General features: G+C 38.9%; 1 protein-coding gene across 2 annotated transcripts in view; it reads right to left on the bottom strand.

The window, feature by feature from the left end:
- Positions 1-21972, bottom strand: part of LOC139126479 (fibroblast growth factor receptor 1-A-like) — a 50482-nt gene that overhangs the window by 13097 nt on the left and 15413 nt on the right. The window contains exons 1-2 of one of the 2 annotated variants that reach the window (XM_070692536.1): positions 14003-14264; positions 11183-11733 (exon numbers count right to left, since the gene is read on the bottom strand). In XM_070692536.1, coding sequence (XP_070548637.1) covers positions 11183-11733; positions 14003-14168 — 717 coding nt within the window. In that variant the 5' untranslated portion in view covers positions 14169-14264. Of the gene's footprint in view, positions 1-11182; positions 11734-14002; positions 14265-21972 lie in introns of those variants that run through there. The other variant, XM_070692535.1, reaches the window with a different exon arrangement.

Genomic DNA, 21972 nt, shown 5'->3' with positions numbered 1-21972 from the left:
CAGTACTTTAGGCGATGGCACTGGCTATGTCAGTACTTTAGGCGATGGCACTGGCTATGTCAGTACTTTAGGCGCCGGCACTGGCTATGTCAGTACTTTAGGCGATGGCACTGGCTATGCCACTACTTTAGGCGCCGGCACTGGCTATGTCAGTACTTTAGGCGATTGCACTGGCTATGTCAGTACTTTAGGCGATGACACTGGCTATGTCAGTACTTTAGGCGATGGCACTGGCTATGTCAGTACTTTAGGCGATGGCACTGGCTATGTCAGTACTTTAGGCGATGACACTGGCTATGCCACTACTTTAGGCGCCGGCACTGGCTATGTCAGTACTTTAGGCGATGGCACTGGCTATGTCAGTACTTTAGGCGATGGCACTGGCTATGTCAGTACTTTAGGCGATGGCACTGGCTATGTCAGTACTTTAGGCGCCGGCACTGGCTATGTCAGTACTTTAGGCGATTGCACTGGCTATGTCAGTACTTTAGGCGACGGCACTGGCTATGTCAGTACTTTAGGCGATTGCACTGGCTATGCACTACTTTAGGCGCCGGCACTGGCTATGTCAGTACTTTAGGCGATTGCACTGACTATTTCAGTACTTTAGGCGATGGCACTGGCTATGTCAGTACTTTAGGCGATTGCACTGGCTATGTCAGTACTTTAGGCGATTGCACTGGCTATGTCAGTACTTTAGGCGATTGCACTGGCTATGTCAGTACTTTAGGCGATGGCACTGGCTATGTCAGTACTTTAGGCGATGGCACTGGCTATTTCAGTACTTTAGGCGCCGGCACTGGCTATGTCAGTACTTTAGGCGATTGCACTGGCTATGTCAGTACTTTAGGGGCCGGAACTGGCTATGTCAGTACTTTAGGCGATTGCACTGGCTATGTCAGTACTTTAGGCGATAACACTGGCTATGTCAGTACTTTAGGCGATGGCACTGGCTATGTCAGTACTTTAGGCGATTGCACTGGCTATGTCAGTACTTTAGGCGATTGCACTGGCTATGTCAGTACTTTAGGCGATGGCACTGGCTATGTCAGTACTTTAGGCGATTGCACTGGCTATGTCAGTACTTTAGGCGATGGCACTGGCTATGTCAGTACTTTAGGCGATGGCACTGGCTATGTCAGTACTTTAGGCGATGGCACTGGCTATGTCAGTACTTTAGGCGATGGCACTGGCTATGTCAGTACTTTAGGCGATGGCACTGGCTATGTCAGTACTTTAGGCGATGGCACTGGCTATGTCAGTACTTTAGGCGATGGCACTGGCTATGTCAGTACTTTAGGCGATGGCACTGGCTATGTCAGTACTTTAGGCGATGGCACTGGCTATGTCAGTACTTTAGGCGATGGCACTGGCTATGTCAGTACTTTAGGCGATTGCACTGGCTATGTCACTACTTTAGGCGATGGCACTGGCTATGTCAGTACTTTAGGCGATTGCACTGGCTATGTCAGTACTTTATGGGACTGGTCATTTCTTCGTCCTGGGGGCGGTGGATTCATGGGGGGGTCACCCTGTTTTAGACTTTGGTGATAGGGGGGGTCACCATGTTTTTGAAATGCCAAATAGGGGGGTTCAGTGTGTTTTTGAATTTCGACACAGGCTCATCATTGCCTAAATTGCATCGTGTCAGCCACAAATTTCATCCAGTTGCATTTTTCGGCGCGCCCTTCGGGCGCATAACTTTAATAATCAGACATATTTTTTCAGCACGCCCAACTTTAACATATCAGGCATACATTATATCAGAGATATACGTATGTTCAATATTTTTCAGCGTGCTCTTCGAGCGCATTTAATATATCAGACATTTTTCAGCACACCCTTCCTGTGCATTACTTAAATATACAAGACATATATATCAGAGATATCAGGATGTTTCATATTTTTCTCCGCGCCCTTCGGGCGCCATACTTTAATATATCAGATATATATGCCAGAGATACTTGATGTTTGCTAAGTGAAAGTGTACTATTATGAAATCTGCATTTCATATGAAAAGCATGACAAATTCCTGATACTTTTCTGTTCTCTCTATGAGAATTCAGTATGAGAAAGCAACATGCACAAATATCAATGTTACAAGAAAAGGTCATCTCAGACTCTGCTTACATCAGATGTGGCTAAAATGCCTCTCTATGGCTCCTCAGGAGATTTAATCGGATGGCTAGCAAGTCTTAACACCCATCAAAATTTTGATTTACTGCTTTTTCCTGTTTGATATTAATGATTGACATCCATTTCTGTACAACAGTTCAGGACATCTGGCTCAGCATAGAAAGTGTGAAATACATTCACAGCTCATTCAAAATGTACTGTTTTCAAACTTTAAGATTGACACTTTGAAATTCCTATCTTACAACTGACATGCCAAAAGTTTCATTAAAACACTTAATGACTGTTAAGGCCAAATAAAAAATATGTGCTGTTCCGATACCCGACCTACCCAATTTTAACCCCCCGACCCTAGACTTTTTAGAGCCTCGTAAACCCGGAAGTAAAAACCAGATATGAACTGAAAATGCTCACGTGTTTCATATATATTGCATTTATGTGCAAGTTTGAACCTTTGCTACATGCTTTGCTACATTTAAAGTGTTATGATCAACACAATGAATTTCACCACAGATCAATCTAAAGGTCATTAAGTATTCAAATATGTAATTAGCTGAAATAAAAATAACTAATTTCTTTGAGTACTGTCATTGTATCACAATATAGCATGTGTAATTACCTTTGGTCAAGTCCTTCAAGCTCTATATGCCAAACCGTGAAAGCTTGTTAGCTATTTATGCAAATTATGAATTAGCTGACATGAAAATGCAAAATGACTTTCAATACTGTTATAACCTGGTATAATGATCAATGTACACAGCATGTTTCGCCAAATTTTATCAAGTAAATGCCAGTATATATCCCTAATTTGGAAGGTTCATTAAATATGCATATTGGGAATTGGCTGAAAAAAATGTCAAATGACTTTCAATAATCTCGTATCATAGTATCTTTAATGTACATAGCAAGTTTGCCAACTTTGGTCAAGTCAAAACAGATAAATATCGCTAATAAATGCGGGATATCGGACCGCAGGCGGGCGAAGATTGCATTATAAGCGCGCCAACCCAAACTCACTGCATGGACATCACATTTACGAAATCGAAGTCCAAAGTCAACTACGTCATTGTTAGAATAAGAGAGGTTTTCCATCACACGGGAGCATACCACCACAAATTTTGCACAGATGGCGTTGCACTGGCATTGAAAAAGGGTGCATGGGAGCATGGGAACGCGGGCAGTTTCCCTCGCTATGGGTAGGAAATGCATTGAGCAAGACACACTTCCGGGTTCGCAAAAAAACGAGGATCCCATTTACGGGGCGCTCAAATATAACTATTTGCTGTGATACATAGCAGAGGCGTATATGTTTGTGATGCTGAGAATAACATTAGTAAATAAATGACGGGTTTTAAAAGTTGACGTTTTTTACGATGAAACAGACTTCTTAAGGTAGCTCGCTTGGGGAACACGTCATCCCGGCCGCTGTCCGCTTTGACCCCAGTAATTCACACTGGTTTTGGTCGGCCCCAGGTACCCAAGTCACTTCGACCCCGTCACACTTTTGCCTACACACTACGGGTTTTTTGGCAGCCAATTTGTTTCACGCGCAGTGATCCTAATGAATTATTCATGAGCCCACTACGGCAGCGACACGCTGTCTCATGGACGTTGACGCCCGTCAGAAATATATAACGCTATTGCCGCCGTTTCACGCTAGCATTGTCCTAAAGATTCTCTAAATATATAGTATACATATACATGAAAACGTATATGTAAGTATTTTACTTACATATCAAATAAATTACGAAAATTCTGCCAAAATTATGCTGACACAGACAAGCGGTTATGTCCGAATCGCGTACAGCACCACAGCTAATTAAGCCCTGAAACCAATTCGTACAAGAAAAGTAAGGCGTAATTTTAAAATCGAAAACGATACGATTTTTGTTACGATGAACATCCGAAGGACTGTGTCTTTTCTTTCATTTCGTGCGAAAAATGAAAAAATTGAACCGGCGAGTTTTAGGTATTGCAAGTGTGGATGAATGATACGAAAAATTCCCATAGTAAACAATGGTTTTTGCGCCGTCGTCGGTACCTTGTGGATCGCTTGCTTCATTTTTTTAGTGTTTCATTCATAAATACAAAAATTCACACCTGAGACCTTGAGATGCCGTACTACAATCGTATCGTTTTCGATTTTTAAATATATGCTTAAATTCTTGTGATTTTACACTTGAACCGCCGTCTGTAGTTCGACAAAAAACACATTGCCCGCGCCTCATAGGAAAACAATGGCGTCTACTATCTGCAAATTCATGGCCGCTATCGTGCCGATCACTTGCTTCAATATATTTATTTCATCAGCTACGAATGTAAAAATCTAAATCCGTAATCTTTAGATGTCGTTCTACAATCGTATCGTTTTCGATTTTTAAATATTGGCTCAAATTATTGTATTTTTACATTTTTACCGCCTTCAATTTTTCGGCAACACACATACTCGCGCCCATAGAAAACAATGGGCGCTGATGATCTACCAGCTTCGCCGCTATCGTGCCGATCGCTTGTTTCAAAACATTTATTTCACCCGCTTTGAATGTAAAAATCTAAATCTATAATCTTGAGATACTGTACTACAAGGGTGTTATTTTCGATGTTTGGATATTCCGTTAGTTTCGTGTAAATTTACATTTTACTCTCGTGATTTGGCGACGTACGCGTATACGTTACTCCCTCCCTCCCGCACCCAGTATTATCGGCTGTAAATTCTTCGCCGCTACCGTGCCGATCGCTTGCCTCAAGATACTTATTTCTTCAGCTATGAATGTAAAAATCTAAATCTATAATCTTAAGATACTGTCCTACAAGGGTATTATTTTCGATGTTTTGCTGTTGCGTTGGTTTTATTTAAATTTACATTTTACTGTCGTGATTCGGCGACGTAATTTATTACTCCCAAGCCCATACAAAATATTTACCGGCTGTGATTATCACCGGTCCCGAATCAATCGCTCGCTTGGAGATTATTATTCCTTCAGCTATTGACTTTAAAAAAATACACAAATAATCTTGATGTTGTGCACTTCAATTGTATGGTTTAAGATTTTTGAAGTTTTGCTTTAATTTTTTAAAGTTTACATTGTTACAGACGCAAGTAATTCAGCGCCTTACATGCAGAATACCCTATAGATAACAACGGCGTTTTCACCGGCTGCAATGCTTTACCGACCCCATTTACATCGCTCGCCTATTTATGCTTATTGCTGGCCACTATGTAAATAAAAAATTACACATATTATCTGGAGATAATATGCTGCCATTGTGTGGTTTTCGATTTTGAATGCATACATAATTTGTTCATTTTTTGCATTTGTATTGCTGGTGTTCGGCGACATCAACATGCGTTGCGCGATATTGTAAACATTGGCTGTATAATCAGTCTGCAGGTGTATTTCAATAATCCGACATATCTTGGGAAGTATATCCCATTGCCAACAGTAACACGTATTGTCGGGATTATCGTACGGAAAAAAGACTGCAAAAGTAAGACTTATGAATCTTCATCAGAATTGAACACATCATGATTGTACACGAGTATCAACCGTGAATGCACGTTGAGCTCGGCAGTTACACAAGCATGGTACGCTACATGCATAGCCCTACGAGTATGGCGACAGTGTCCGGCTTTGGCTACGCCGCCTACCGGAGGTGGGAGGCGGCGTAGCCAAAGCCGGACACTCTCGTCATACTCGTAGGGCTAGCTACATGCACTGCCGCGATGCCGATCGTATGCATTCCAAGGCCTATCCCGGAATTTGTTTCACAAACAACCTCAAAGGAGAGCAAACATACTTCTATGGACAGTGACGAACACGTTTCTTGGCGAAGCAAAATCAAAACAGTGCAGAAGTACATGAAGTAGGTCATGGCCTTGGACTCTGTGCACGACCTGATTGGACACTTCAATACCTTTGACCCAAAGTTATTATTCATCAGCACTTCCATGCCATGAGGCTAGGTAGAGAATGTATGTACTCATTTCTGGCGATCGAACAGCGAGGGAAACAATCAATTACCAAGGATAAAGCTAATTTGCTAAACGATATTTTATCTTGAATAGTGAGTTGAATGAGTAATAAAATATCATATTTTAATGTTCAATACGAGGTTGAAACACGGAGGGACCGTGGTTGAAACCAGTGCTATCCAGCTGTAGCCAACCTGGACAAGCACATTTCACAGCGCCCTCAAACAGTCGATTGTTTTCACTTGTCATACGCGGCGTAACAGAAAAATTAAAACTTTCATAACTTCATTAATATCCAAGCCACGCCCACCAAAACCTTTTCAGTTCTAGCCATTTGAATTCTGAAGATGTCTACCAAATTTGACTGAAATACGTTCAGCCGTTTTTGAGAAAATGGACCAACAGACAGACAGACAGACAGACAGACAGACAGACAGACACACAGACAGACAGACAGACAGACATCGCTGCGACATATGCTCACGTGTTCACACGTGAGCAAATAACGATATGAAAAACGTGAAACGCATGAAATCACGCGCGAACTATGACAAATCGCGCGAATCACGCGAGAACTAATACGTCATTCTTATAGAAGTGATGCCAGACGCTCATGAAAACTTGCGACATGGCACTGACAGTTGTTGCACACTGAACGGTTAGCACTACTTCCTATGTTAGAATGGAATGGCTCGTTACAGTATGTTGTTTAGTGCCTAAACGGCGTTTTGTAGGTAGGTTTTCGCTAAAATGCAGGGACAATTTGCAGTGATCGGAGTTAGTATACCAAACAGCAACTGTTATATTAAATTTGTGGAAAGTTTGAAGCATTTTCATGGCCGTTTTTGATGTAATCTTTCATTTACATTCTTGTTGTCATTTCCGAACCGCGCCATGCACAGTGCGGCCATATTATGCAAGCCAAGTGAAAACCCGGCGGAAGTGTTTCGTGATAGTGAATCGAGCAAAATTTTGGTCAATTTTACTTTTTATAGTCATTCTATCATTAAAATATAAACCCGTACACCAAAAACGGTGTGTTAAGGTCAGTTCTGAGTAGTTTCAAAATCTGTGCGTTCTGAATTTACCGTGAATTTTGCCGTACGTACGTACTTCGTTGAACAGCCCCTAACTGCCAACGCTACAATCAACTGTTTTCAAACTTTAACCCCTGGTAGTTTTGCGAACATTAAACTGTGTTATTTTTCATCTGTTGATGTTACACAAAATTTACAAAATGATATTTGACAACAGAAATGAATATTCTTTCAATGATGTATGGGAATAAAGTCAGCATGCCATTGTTATTATTATAATAACTGTATGTAAACAACCTTTATTTAACTGAGGAAAATGACAGACAGGGGTAGTGCAGGAATCGGGAATTGATAAACAAGACAAGTTGAAAGACGGGCAAATGAAGAGAGAATGAAAAATCTAAGGAAAGGAAAGGAAAAAATCATAACCGTGACTCTAGATTTCAATGCTAAAGGAAAGTACAACAAGATGACAGCTTTTTAGGGGGGAGTAATATTCTTGTATAAAAAAGGACAGCTCCAGGGGGATTATTCTGTACAGTGAGTTGATCAGTTGAACAATGACTTATTTTATTCATATTCATATGATTTTTGGTTTTTTTAATATCAGAATTTCTCAAATGTAACATTTAAGAAATTTTACAGATCTAAAATATATTCATTCTTTTTTGTTATTACTCAAGTTGAATTGTCCAAAATTTGACAGAGCTAGCTTAAAAACTCTGAAAGTTACAGTAGTTTGAAAATGGCAAAAAATAGCTTTTTGACTGGTAGTATACACGGTGCCGTCCAATTTTCAACTCTGTCTCACAAAATTTTTGGCATTTTCAAGTCTCTGTGTAAAGAAAACAAAAGCTCCTTATACCGTACTCTTACAATATATTGCACAAAAAGTATTTTAAAGCAGATTAGTTAGAGAATTAATGTTATTTCACAACTATATTTTTCATAGGGATACCCACAAAACGACTCTTAGCCATATGTTGAAATTTTTTGACCATTTGTCAAAAATCGAGCATATTTTAATTCTAAAAAAATCATAACCCTGGAAGTAGACAAGATAGAACCATCATTCAAACAGTTTTTTGAATCCTGAGACAAGATCTTCAAGAAAACATACAATTCAAGTAAGTTTAACCAAGAACAACAAAGGGCCTGGTATCCCTACTTATGGCAGGCCTCGTCTCAAACAAAATGGTGACTCGCGATGGACATAACGTGTACTCAATTTTGTTTCGCCAATGCGATCATGGCGAAGAAAGATCGATTTTGTCTTCTGTTAAACAGAACCGAACATTCGAAGAAATTTTGGAGGAACACCATCCAGGTTTTTCTGAATGTAAAATGTACTCTATTCGAGTTGAATGTGCCAGTGATGCTGCTGGCCGTGGTTGGAAGTACAGCAGACAAATATACAGGTACGAGGCTACAAACAACTTCAACGTAAAGTATGTGTGTTTTCTTCCGAGTGACTGCAAAAAGCTGAGGATTTACCTGTGGATAAACAGTCCACTTTCCTGTCAAAGAATTGTTATTCAGCCATATCAATTTCCGTGGCAGTCTAATAAACCACACACTTCAATTCTACTGGTGAATATTTTATTTACTATATTGGTATTCAATTTGAGTGCATTTCATGAGGAAATTGTTCACTGGTAGTTTGTTTGAACGCGTACAAAATGCACATTGAGAAATAAAAAAAAATGAAAAAAATTTCCCTACCTACCTACCCTATTTTTGAAAACCATGTAATCGGAACAGCACATATTTTTTTTTTTGGCCTAAAATATAAATGTATGAAAAATATATATATATATATATTATATATAATATATATATATATATATATATATATATTATATATATATGTATGTATGTATTACATATATTATATATATATATATATATATATATATATATATATATATATATATATATATATATATATATATATATATTACAGTATTATATTATTACTTATCATACATGCTATGCCTGTATTGCCATTCTTCTATTGTTCAGACGGTACTGATATGAGCCCATATTTTAACTAGTGAAAATATGGATTATATTTTCACTGTAACCGAACTACTTACAGCGACGCGTACGCGTGACCTTCGCTGTATGCATGACCATCGTTGGTATATGTACATATAAAACAGCTGAGCGAATAAGACAAATGACAATCCGAAATGTCATTATGATTATGGTCAAAATTATGTTGTTTGCAGTCACTTTATGGCTATTACACTTAGGCACAAGTACAGTTGTACCACAAACATACAAACAAACGTTTTGAAAATTTGTATAATTTGCCGACACCTGTCAATTCACGGCCGGTCCCGTGGCGGCAGTGTTTTCGTGTCGTCTACGCTGCTGAAGATTACACCATGGATGTATGATTACACGTAAAGATATCGGTTGACAGAGCATCATGATAGAATCGCTTTACGACAAGTTTCCTGTTGATGAGCTTGAATTACAATCGGTGAATTACATCGTTTACAGTCGTAAATGAGCCACGAAAATCCAATCGCACGAAAATACTCGCGACTGACAAGGTTGAAGGTGCACATGATATTTGATATTTGTACCTGTCAGTGCACAGGTCATGTTCGTGTCTGGTGGCACCGATGCGGTGCGGGTTTCAGATACAATGTACCATCTAGGAAAGTAAAACTTTCGCTTAGGTTGTTAAAGGAAGTTTAGTTCTATTTAGGCAAGCCAGGAACGAAAATATACAAGCAGACGACGGAAATACCTTTGAAATGTTTTATTCGTACAGCAACAAATAAAAATCATGAACGAGTTACGACACTACAGCTTACAGTGTACTCACTTCATGTTTTCACTAATCCGCTTACTGAGATGGTAAATTCGGCATATTTGACGTCTGGGAACATGTATAATTCTTTGAGATAAACTGACTGGTACGGGTATTATATCCACTGTATGTGCATTCATAGATGTCGCAGAGCTGCTTGCTCTGTGCTCTCAGCTGTTCATACTCGATAGAGTTTGAGCGTGGCGCGAGTATTTTGACCCGATTTTGGCGGCCTCATAACTTTCACGCAGGGATGAGATTATGTATCAAAACACGAAAACACACCCATTTTACAAACTCCCGCCTATGTTTTACATCCACCGTCATTTTAAACTAAAAGTAAATCTTCTTCAAATTGTGAAAACCTGTGTCAACATCGTAATATTTAAATTGTTTGCTTTAAAAGTGCTCCATAAACCCTCCTTTGAAGTGGAATGGCCCAATAGCGGAATAATATCAAGAAGTGATACGGTTGTCATCACTCCTTAGCAACCAACTTTTTATAAGTACAGCCTGGAGGAAGCAAGGTCGATTTCAAGTTGATTTCGTCGCTAATTTCGGAGCGTCTGTAGGAAAACAGTCATAACCAAAGCATGCATGTATGATAAAGGGGTTATTACACGAAGTTTGGGCGATACCGCGTCGTATTCGAGTGATGTGTCCGTATTTTGACGAGTTGCGCAGCAACGAGTCAAAATACGGACACATCACTCGAATACGACGCGGTATCGCCCAAACTTCGTGTAATAACCCTAAATATTACAGTTGTCGTGTGCGGGAGGTCACCCTGTTTTCAAAATTTGGAATAGGGGGGTCACCCTGTTTTCAAAATTTGGAATAGGGGGTCAGCCACTTTTTGACGTCGGCAAAAAACTAATCCACCGCCCCCCCCCCCGGCCGAAGAAAATGGCCAGTCCCTTAGGCGATTGCACTGACTATGTCAGTACTTTAGGCGATTGCACTGGCTATGTCAGTACTTTAGGCGACTGCACTGACTATGTCAGTACTTTAGGCGATTGCACTGGCTATGTCAGTACTTTAGGCGATGGCACTGGCTATGTCAGTACTTTAGGCGATGGCACTGGCTATGTCAGTACTTTAGGCGATGGCAATGGCTATGTCAGTACTTTTAGACGAAAAAGGCACGAGCAAAACAGTACACTTCAATACTTTACTGATGACACGGGGTAGCTCATGTAAATAAGTTTTACTTACGGTAGGTTTGGATCTCTTTCTTCTCAGTAAAAAGTGAATAACAACAATCAAGGCAATACCAACGACGACAACTGTAGCAAAGATCAGTAATTCCTTGATGTGTATAAAATAAGTGTTATTATCATTGCTAACTTCCTTGACGATAATTTCAGCAGTGGTTTTGTTATTGACAACTTGTTCCGTACTTGGATTTGCTAATCGAGCATCTTTGTCTTCGACAGAATTCAAGTTAATATTTCTCTCATTAATATTCTCCGCGTCAGAAGGACTGACGTTGCCATGGGGAGCTTCAACGGCCTCACTCTCTGTGCCATCATGGAATGAATCTCTTAATCCATTATTATTTAATTCCTCTGTTCCAGATTTTATATCTGCACTTCGGTCACCAGTTTTTATCTTTCCTGTCACAGGAATAGTGATCAAATCAACATTAGCAAGGCTAGTCCCATCCTGTGCTGGATTCACTTCCAAGCTCACTGTCACCTCTTCGCTGCCCCGATGGGAGTTCAATTCCACACCATCAGCACCATTCAGGTCATGAACGCGTGGCACTGAAATCAATGTTGAAATGAAATTAGTTAACAAGGACAACTGGACACATGAGTGTACACAACAATCTTATGAACGTAATTATATTTGACGAAAGCAGATAACATTATATTTTCACAGTAATGCGAATAAAAAATTAAATCTCTTATAGAAATATTTGTCTGTGATAATGGCGTATTTTCGTTCACATTTCAAACGAACGTTATTATAATCAATTACCGATGAGCAAATACTAGGTATTCCACTCTTACGTGAAAATGATTTTTGGCTACGAGCCAAAATGAAGCGTGAGTTCTTGACCAAAAAATTCACAGAAAATGAAGACTTTCTGTACATTCCAGTAAACAAAGACACAACATCATGTCAAAGTGGCCCATCTGTACTAACCAACAAACTTAGAGGCAAAATTATAGATGCGAGTATTGAAGCTTTGATCATGGAATATCGAAAGAGAAAGTTAATGAATTCCCCAATGGTTACTGTCAGGTCATCGAGGTCAGTCATGCTGACACTGAGATAATTTATAATGGTTAAATAATGTGATCTGCTAGAAGTGAAAGTACTACTGCATTACACTATCCAATGAAAGAGACATCTTCCTTGGGGTTTTAAGGTTCCAAGACAAGAAATTTGACCTTTTTACTCTAACAATTCTCTAACAGTTTATAAGCTCAGAACCGCATAATGTATACATTTTCTGAAAGCCTAGATATACGGAAACATTTTGGTAACCACAGTGTCACCATTGTTTACATAACTATCACGTGACAAGGTAATTTGCATAACCTTTCAAAAATCGGTTTTCCCTATGTTTTGTCTCAATACTTCATAATATCTGACTCAAACTTGCTGGAATGCAAGCTGTCACAATGCTCTTCTAAAGTGTGTCTCAGATTTTTTATATCTTGCTTAGTTTTTTTGGAGCACAATTTTAAAGAAATCAACTACGGTTAAATTCACTGCTCTGGAAGTTTTTCTGGCATAAAAATTGTTTAAGAAGGTTTAAAAAAATTCTGAGACATACTTTTGAAGACCCTTAGGACAGCTTGCACTCACACAAATTTCAGCCACATATCTCAAAGCATTGAAACAAAACATAGGGAAAACCGATTTTTGAAAGGTTATGCAAATTACCTGTCACGTGATAGCTATGTCAACAATGGTGACACAATGGTACTCAAAATGTTCCCCTATATCTACGCTTTCTGAAAATATATAATTTACGGGGGTTCTGAGCTTATTAAACACTAGAGAATTGTTAGTTTAAAATGGTCAATTTCTTGTTTGGAATTTCCATTAACGACACCTCAATGCCGTTAGAATAATCCATTCTGAAAACATTTTCGATCATAGTTTGAAATCAAAATCGTCCATGCAAATTAAAAGCACAATATGTGTAGCTTAACACTGTTTCTAAGTCGACATATCATTTGAACACATGTCGATCTTTCGTTGATTTCTAACATTGTAACGTTACAACAAGAACACGTATCGTTTAGTTTGGCTATCAGGCATGCGCAGTTCCTGTCGATGGCCTGACAAAAGCAGACTAGATGGAAAGAAATGCTTAAGGTAGTATGCACCTCGAAAGTGGAAGACTTAAACTTTTGCTCTAACTTTCCTCAAGGAATCTTTCAATCATTCTCTTTCAAAATCAAGAATAAAAATAGGGGGTCACCGTGCAAATTTTGGTACTAGAGAAACAAATTACCCAAGATTTACCGATATTTAAAATTCAAAATGGCCGCCATCCCTGTGTTAACTCTATGGAGAAAAATAAAAATTTCGAATTTCGAAAAACTAAGCCGGTTAAAAGTTTTCTTTCACCAAGAGCTTTAAAACGAACCCCCACATGTGGTATATCAGAAGAGAATTGTAAAAGTTTCAGAGTCCGATGTCTGTCCCCGAGGTGCGTTCTACCTTAAAGATCGTTCCATATTGAGACGACTGTAGGCACAGCCACTTATAGAGATCGTTCCATATTCAGACGACTGTAGGCACAGCCACTTATAAAGTCACAAATACCCCACAAGGTCATCTAAACGTGGAGACAAACTGTATCCGACCGCGATACAAGTAAGCAATATCTAGGTTGTATCCAATTAGCCAAAAACTCGAAAGATCGATGACAAAGCACCCACCAGAGGGCTTTATCTCCTTATAATAAAGAAAAAATGCATGCAAAGAAATTTACCAATGCCTAAACAAATCCAACATTACTATTCTATCAGTGCCAATTATAAATTGTTCTTAAAATATACATAAATTTACCTATGACTAATTCACAGAGAGAATTTTGCGTCTTGTATTGATCGGTCAGTTTGAATTGAACGGTGCACATATAAGTTCCCGCGTCTTCTTCCGTAACGTTGTAGATGATCAAATGTCCTTTTGGTGTGTTAGCATATCGATTAGACCCTTGCCTGTCTGAATACATTCACCGACAGATGACTCTGGTGTAGTGTCTGCTTTACATAACAACAGCGTGTCCCCGAATCCTTGAACTGTTTTTTTTTTCCAGTCAATGAACGTCGTAGAGATACGCCTATTTGGTTCTTCGTAGTGACAGGGTAAAGTCACGAGGTCACGATGTTCGACGTCAGCATGGCTAACATGTAAAAAATATACCATGGCAACTGTAAAGATATAAAAACCATATACCTCCGAGTTACATTTGTGATACAGATGAAGAATGAAGACTTAAGTTGGCTCATCTGCCGGATCGGTAAGTTACAATATTGAGTGGACAGAGTAGTATCTTTAGTAACATATCTTACACAACGTGTCTGCATTTTGTTTTCATTTAGAAAGCGTCTGTATTTTGCATTCGTACACAAACCGTCGTCTGTATTTTGCATGTACCTCCAACGTTGACACAAAAGAAGGTATTGCTTGAAGATCAACGATTTCAAATTAGTGAGTGCCATCCTTTATATTTATCACGAGTAGTCTACAGGGTGTTCTCTGTTGACCTAGGAACGATAAATTGCCCCTTAGGAGATTGTATGTAAACATTGTAGATATACTATGACATACGATTCTACAGTTTGAAAATGTTTTGACTCGGTCGTCCACGATGTTCGGCAATTAATGTGAAAGCGAGGTTCCAACTTGAGATCGTACAGTTTGATGCACGATAGCCGCTGTGTGTGGTGTGCAAAGAAAATTAGGAATACCACACAGCGGCCGTCTTGTATCGGTTCACATGTGACTGTGTGTTTGCGTTAAATAACACAATGTTTAATCTGACCTGCAGGTTTGAAATGAAAAAGTTCTGTCTTTCGTCATCGTTTGCTTCTTTCATAGTCTTTCATTCACTTCTCCTATAGCAGTGTATCATTTTTATGGTTCTATCAATAACTGAGATTATGAAACTCTGCCGTTACTAGTTTTATCATCACGACATTGGTCGAAATGATAAAATGTGTTGAATCCATCCACCTAAACAATTACAGTAATCTGACTCCTACACTGAGACACTAATTCTCAATACTTTTGGGTTTTTATTAAGGAGCGAGAAGGAGTCTTGAACGTGTCTTCCGCTGATCATAACAGATACGTATGCTGGTTTTCATCCATCCGCCATGTTGTCACGTCATCAACCCTTGACTCGCTACCCATCTTGCAGTTTTCTGATCCCTTTTCATAAAAAGGGAAGTCTTTTATCCGGAACAGGCACGATATCTTAAACACCCGTCAACTCTGAAGTCTTTGAAGATAACCGAACAACACTTACAGTATGAAAGATAAAATTAATAGAATCAAAGTATAGATTATCATGACTGTGCATTGAGATTAACTTTTGTATTCATTTGTTATTTCCTCTGAAGTTGTTGTAGTCTATTTGAGCCCCGATGAAAATGGCTCTCGCGAGTAACCAAGCCACTCATTAAAAGTGTTAATGGATGGATGGATGGATGGATGGATAAATAAATGAATGACATAAAATTTTAATTTGGATTCATTTCTCAAACATGCTCCACAAAGTCCTCGAGATTGCTAATAATCAACTCAAGAGAAGATAATTTTATGCGAAAGTCATTGTAAATCACGAAGGTAAAATTAATTTGATGCTGCTTTTCTCTTCAGTATGTTGATAAACCGTGCAATTAGTTTATTGTCACACATTTAAAACAGTCTGTGACGACAATGGACTGGAAGCAAATTTTGGATCTCGGTTTTGCTAATACAGCGCTTTGAGGGTCGATTAAAATAGAATGCAATTCGGATTTCTAAAGCTTTCGACTATTTGTGGAATTCGAACGACTTATATCGTGTCTACTCGACATAACTTAGAGTAAATTCCGTACTTCAGATTCTTGTGAGTGATTCGATTAGAAGCATTGACTTGAAAAAAAAAATGGACTTTTTTCTGAATGTCTCTTCTGCACTGGTTGAGGTTTGTTAATTAACTTCCGTGTCGACATACTTCTGGTTTTTCTACAATCAAGGTTGTTAATCGTGTAAATCGAGTCACGTGGTCACTCGGGATACACGACACATGCATGCAAGCATGCATGGTTGCTTCCTCATACGGGTGCCTGTAGACTACACTGCAAGGACACACTTCACTGCATTGCATGGCGTTAAAAGTACACACACTGCATTGCATTGCATTTAAGTACACTGCATTGCAATGCATTGTATTTCATTGCGTTACATGACATTGCGTGTTGCACCGATACATTTCATGTATCTTTATTCCCTTTTAATCTTTTTCGCTAACATTATCTAAATATTTCAATACGCATTTGATCTGTTTAAGCATCGGTGTTTTTTCGTATGTAAAGTTCACACCAATGTGCCGACGCGGAACAGAGCTTTCTGATTGACCTTTCAAAGACATTTAAACGGATACAGCGCGCATGCATTGTTTATGCATGGTTTGCTATTTTCGTAGTAGTTGTGCCTGGTTTCCACGAATGTGACCTTACCATGAATACATTCACAAACACTTTGAGGTTTCAGTCTACATAAGTGAAATGTGCATTGAAATTCAGAGAATACTGCCAGCATATCACCCTTCTTTTAACAGGAACTTCATTTTATCCTCTAACCAGGCACGTTTGTGTTTTATGAAGCACTCAACAACATGTAGTGTGGCGATGAAGAAAATCATTGTCACACTTCAACTGTGCAGCAATAGATTTCATCGCTTTAATTGAAATATTTTATTGTCCAGCTCGTAAATCGCAATCACACGGTGGTCAACTCTATCAACCATTGAAAACGCATTACTCTCAGTACATGGAATGTACGCGTGTGTGAGGTAGGTTTTAACAGGATTTCCGAGTATAATGCAAAAGACGTGCACGGCACTGAGCTCGATTCGGAGTGCATCATTACATGGTATACCTAAGTATGTCTGCTTTCCAGTTATGACTCTAACGACCATTAAAGAGTAGGTTTTGTGTCGGAAAATTTACTGGCAGCTGTTCCGTAAGCCAATGTTGATGCATCACGACTTTAACTGCAAACAAAAAACGTGACCTTTGGTCCCGGATTGGCGACTTTGCAAACATCATATTACAGGAAAACGGGAAAATGTAGGAAAAGAATTGAGTATGGTAGATTTATTGTAAAAACTAGTCATATTAAAACAACGTGCATGCAAAATGTCATACAACAGACACTATTTTATATCATTCTACGTTTCCAGTTATATAATAAAGCTGTTTTAACGAACTGCTTCAATCAGCATTGATAAGTAAAATTAAGGCTGTCATCTTAAATACACTGTCTGTTGTTTGTAGTATCATTTTACGGATATTAGTTGATGTTTACTGAATCCCTAGCACTTGCGAGAGTTTTTTTGAACAAGTCAAACTATTTTAACAAAATACAAACGATGAGAATTTCTGAACTTCATACAGAACCGGATCCATGCAACCTAATCAATGCATGCTCATGAAAATATCAAGCATGCTTTACCGACTGTAATTAAACAAAGGCAACAGAAAAGCCAGCAGTTGTACTCACTTATAAAAACTAAGCTCCTTAGATAACTCCGTTCCATCATTAGAACACTGGTAGAGTCCATATTTGTGACATATCTCGGAACAGATCAATAGTCATGTCGACAGATTCACAGACTGTGCCACTCACTATACGCAGACGACGCTCTCTGAAAGCTTCAACTGAACTGTCTGATCACGTTACTCCGAAAAAGAGGAACTCCGCTCTCCGAAATTGGTCTGGGGACAGCATTAGGGAAAACAAAGGGCCCACCAACAATGATAGGCTCGTTCACGAACTGTTGTATTTGGAATTTAATGTGCGACCTTTTTTATCACGACAAAATGACCGTGGTTTTACGATGTACTCATTTCAAGAATCCATGAATCAACGTACAATTATAGACTCTCTCTCTCTCTCTCTCTCTCTCTCTCTCTCTCTCTCTCTCTCTCATTTGTCACTTGTCGACAGCAGTTTACCAAAGCGATCTATTCTGAAAAATTAAAAGCTCAAATTCACTCGTTTATTCCAAATCTTTAAACATGGCTTCAGAAATTCCACAAATAAATAACATTACAATCACGATCGCAGTCCTCTAAAAATTGTTCTACATATTTCAATGGGGAGTTAGATTGTCAAAGTAAAGGAACATTGCAACATATCGAGGGTAATTATGCTAACCAAAGTGGGACGGCTAAAATCTTAAAACACAGCGTATCATATGAGTCGATGTTTTACTATTGAGTTTTTGACAATAGTTACGTACTGTGCAATGAGCAATACAAAATGTGTCTGTCATTTTATTACTTTGAAGCATTACAACAATTGGCACTGGCTGATAATCATTTTATTTCCTTGTACCATTGGCAGAAACATCTGTGATATACGCAGAACTCCCGTATGAAAGGGCGAGATTTTGCGAGACTTTTCATAATGGTGGGAATTTAAACCGAATGGAGCAACAAGAGTGTATCTCTAAAAAATACATACAACATACTGCTCAAATAAAGTGGTAACTGTGAATATTTTCTCCTGAAAATGGACGTTTGACCACACAATATATAGAAATCACAAAATTGCTAACTAGTGACTGAGTTTCTGTCTTGTGGCAGCCGTTATGGTGTTTGCAATGACACTTATAAGCGTACTTCTCTCCAGAAAATGTTCAGAATATCTTGATTTATAAACTGAGCAGAATGGACTCTTTAACCTCGGTCCAGACGTTCATAAAACCATTCCCAGAGACAACCAACATAAGCCAAAGACAGAACATATTTCATTTACGACTCGAAGCTTAAGTCAATATAAATACCATAACATTCAATTGTAGTAACACCATGGCTGATATAACTACAATTGGATGGAAAGTTGGAGGAATTTGAGAGGGTGTTGAAAGTTTTGAAATATTCTTCGCAGCAAAGCAAGAATTTGTGAAGGAAACTTAACGTGGATATTCTAAAATCATTTTCTCATCGGATGGGGCATGTTTGAGGCATAAAATTTCAAAGCAGTGTTTAGGTGACAAAGCACAACGAAGCGTGGAATTCTGTTGACGGCAGACGTCACCATCTTGAAAAGCTTTCGTGTGGCCCCTTGACACTATTTTAGTGGTGAACTGTGGTTCTCTCACTGTACAGTTGTCAACAAAGGGGTTTCTTCAATCCCCTACAGCTTTTAGTGGTCAAAGGTTTGGTTTTCATTTCCCGTTCCTATTTCGATCCCACTCCTGACTTGTATTCCTGACTGCTTGCCATTTCGTCAAGACTTCATAAAGGTCCATGACTTACTGAAACATTTGAATAGAAAAATCATTATGTTGAATATCAAACGTTTGCAATGTAACCAAGGCAAGCGAACGAAAGTTTCGAAATCGAAACTCGGACGACAAATTTATATTTTAAACTTTCACAATGACGACAAATACCTGAGCAGTCTGCTTGAAGTAAACTGCTGACAGACCTATCGGTATATAGAAATCTGCAACGTTGGCCCACAAAATCGAAATAGGAAAAACTAAATGGAAGTAGTTTTGCAGTTCTTGAGAGAGTTCTTATTTGCACCCTTGCCGAAGATCCGTTTCGATGAAATCAGAAACCGATATATGTGTGTCAGTTTACCATACATGCCTCGTATATCGAACGTCGCGCGTTCCATAGGATTCAATGGTGACTTGTTGATGATGTCACGAGCCGCATAATCATCATTTGACTGAAAGTGAACCGGAACTATTATCAACTTGCATTGACAATTTCGGGATTTGGAATGGTAAAATCACACGTTTTACACAGGATATACTGTTTTCACAAAATTTTGCGAAACAAATCGACAAACCGCTTAACAGTTATTTGAATATATCAATGCGCTGTTATATGCTAGATGCTATATATGTTATATGTTATATGCGCTGTACTCATTTTTTCAACAGATTTTCGTATAACATTAAAATAAAGCATACAATCGTCATTTTATGTAAACCCAAAAATTTGGAAAGAAAATTCTGCAAGCGTGCAATAAAAATATTATAGCCCAAACAAGGAACTGTGTACCCTCGAGGCAGGAGACCCTTGGCCCTCCTTACGCCGGGCAAATGGTCACATACCCTCGGCCACATATGGTTAGGACTATAAGAGAGCCATCATTATTTACGGCCTGGGGGGTCGGAAGAATTTCATCGGAAACTCTGAAACTTTGAGTAACCCCCGCCAACCCTGATGAATATGAGTACCTCCTTCTCTAACACACAAATTTTGACTGATCCCCCACTTAGAAAAGTTAAATATCAAGACACGTATTTGTAAAATTTACAAAAATACAGCATGCCAATAGTAAAACCCTTTCATATCCTGGTGTACCCTGCTAGATTATCATCGTTATCTCATGACCGTTGGAAAAGGTGAAACCAACAAAATGAAATTCAAAGTCACAATAAAAAAGCTCACGCTGTAACCAGTAACCAACCATATAGTATTGGTTACTTTGAACATGGCAAGGTTTTCCCTAAGATATCTGATAGGACAGAATTTGACAGTATAGGAAAGAACACGCCGGAGGCTGTAGGGGAAGTGTCAGAGGAGGTTGTACTTTCTCTTGCGTGGTACATTTGAGAAATTGATAAGTGCAATGGTTCAGTCTTATGCAGTATGAGAAGTATGTGTTTTCAATTTGTATTTTTACAAAGTAAAACTGTAGAACACATCAAGGGGGAGAGCGCGAGAGGGGGTGTCCAAAAGAAAAGTGTGAGAAATTGATATGTAAAATTGTGCAATGCGAGAAGTGTTTCTGTTCATTTGCCCCCCTTCTTCCTCTCCACAATTTGAGCAACCCCTCCCCCTTGTAGCTTTCAATTTTTTTAGTGACCGCCCCTTACATTCCTCCGAACCCCCATGCGGTAAATAATGACGGTTCCCTAATATATAGTGAGCATCCTGTTTGTGAGTTGCGGAATGTCAACTAAAACACCGGCGATGTAAACATACTAGTTTTGCAGAAGTTGGAACTCGATCCGATGAATTTGCGCCGTAGCACCTGGATGATATTCTGTCCTGGCTACACCACCTGTTAGGAAACCACCTGGCATTACAACAAACACTGCGTCCTCTCTTTAGTTAAGATAAGCTAGCGTTGTAACCATAGCTACTAGCAAGGGGAATATAATTAGAGTGATGCATTGCATTTTGAAAATAAATAATCCGATGTTGTGAACATCTTTTACTGACATTCTGTCAATGAGATGAACTAGGTAAATCTATAAACTTTAAGTTTGCAAAATGTACAAAATAAGTCAAGTACGCCTGTGCGATTAAATGCAATAAATAACTCTAATTATTTAACAAACATTCAAATATAAGTATGGCCACTGTAGTGTTAGGTTTTTAGTATCTGTAAGAAGACTACACGTCCTTGTATTGGGAGGCATTCAATAACAAACGTCAATGGGGAAGTTGCATTTCAGTTAATGATTGAAGTAAACTGCAAACAAACCGACAGAAAATGCATTGGAAATATCACAAATGAACTTCTGTTTTTTTCCATCACGTGACCAGTTTTAGGCTCACGATTTTATAGGATGTCAACAAGTATCTGTGCCAAATACTTCACCAGCATTTCAAATCACACACTTTTGCAGAGAGCAGACGACTTGCCTTGCTGCCATACACCGCTATAGATCAAATTTGTTGACCGTATATTGACACTGCGAGTATAAACAACATACAACCCCTAGTACTAACCTATCCTTCTGGAGATTTTTTTCATCTACTGTGAACAGTCTAGTAAAAGCTTGACAC

Source organism: Ptychodera flava (genome assembly GCF_041260155.1).
Source record: "Ptychodera flava strain L36383 chromosome 3 unlocalized genomic scaffold, AS_Pfla_20210202 Scaffold_27__1_contigs__length_13241970_pilon, whole genome shotgun sequence".
Lineage (NCBI taxonomy): Eukaryota > Metazoa > Hemichordata > Enteropneusta > Ptychoderidae > Ptychodera > Ptychodera flava.
The sequence above is the reverse complement of the archived record's forward strand: the minus strand, read 5'-3'. Positions and strand labels throughout refer to the sequence as shown.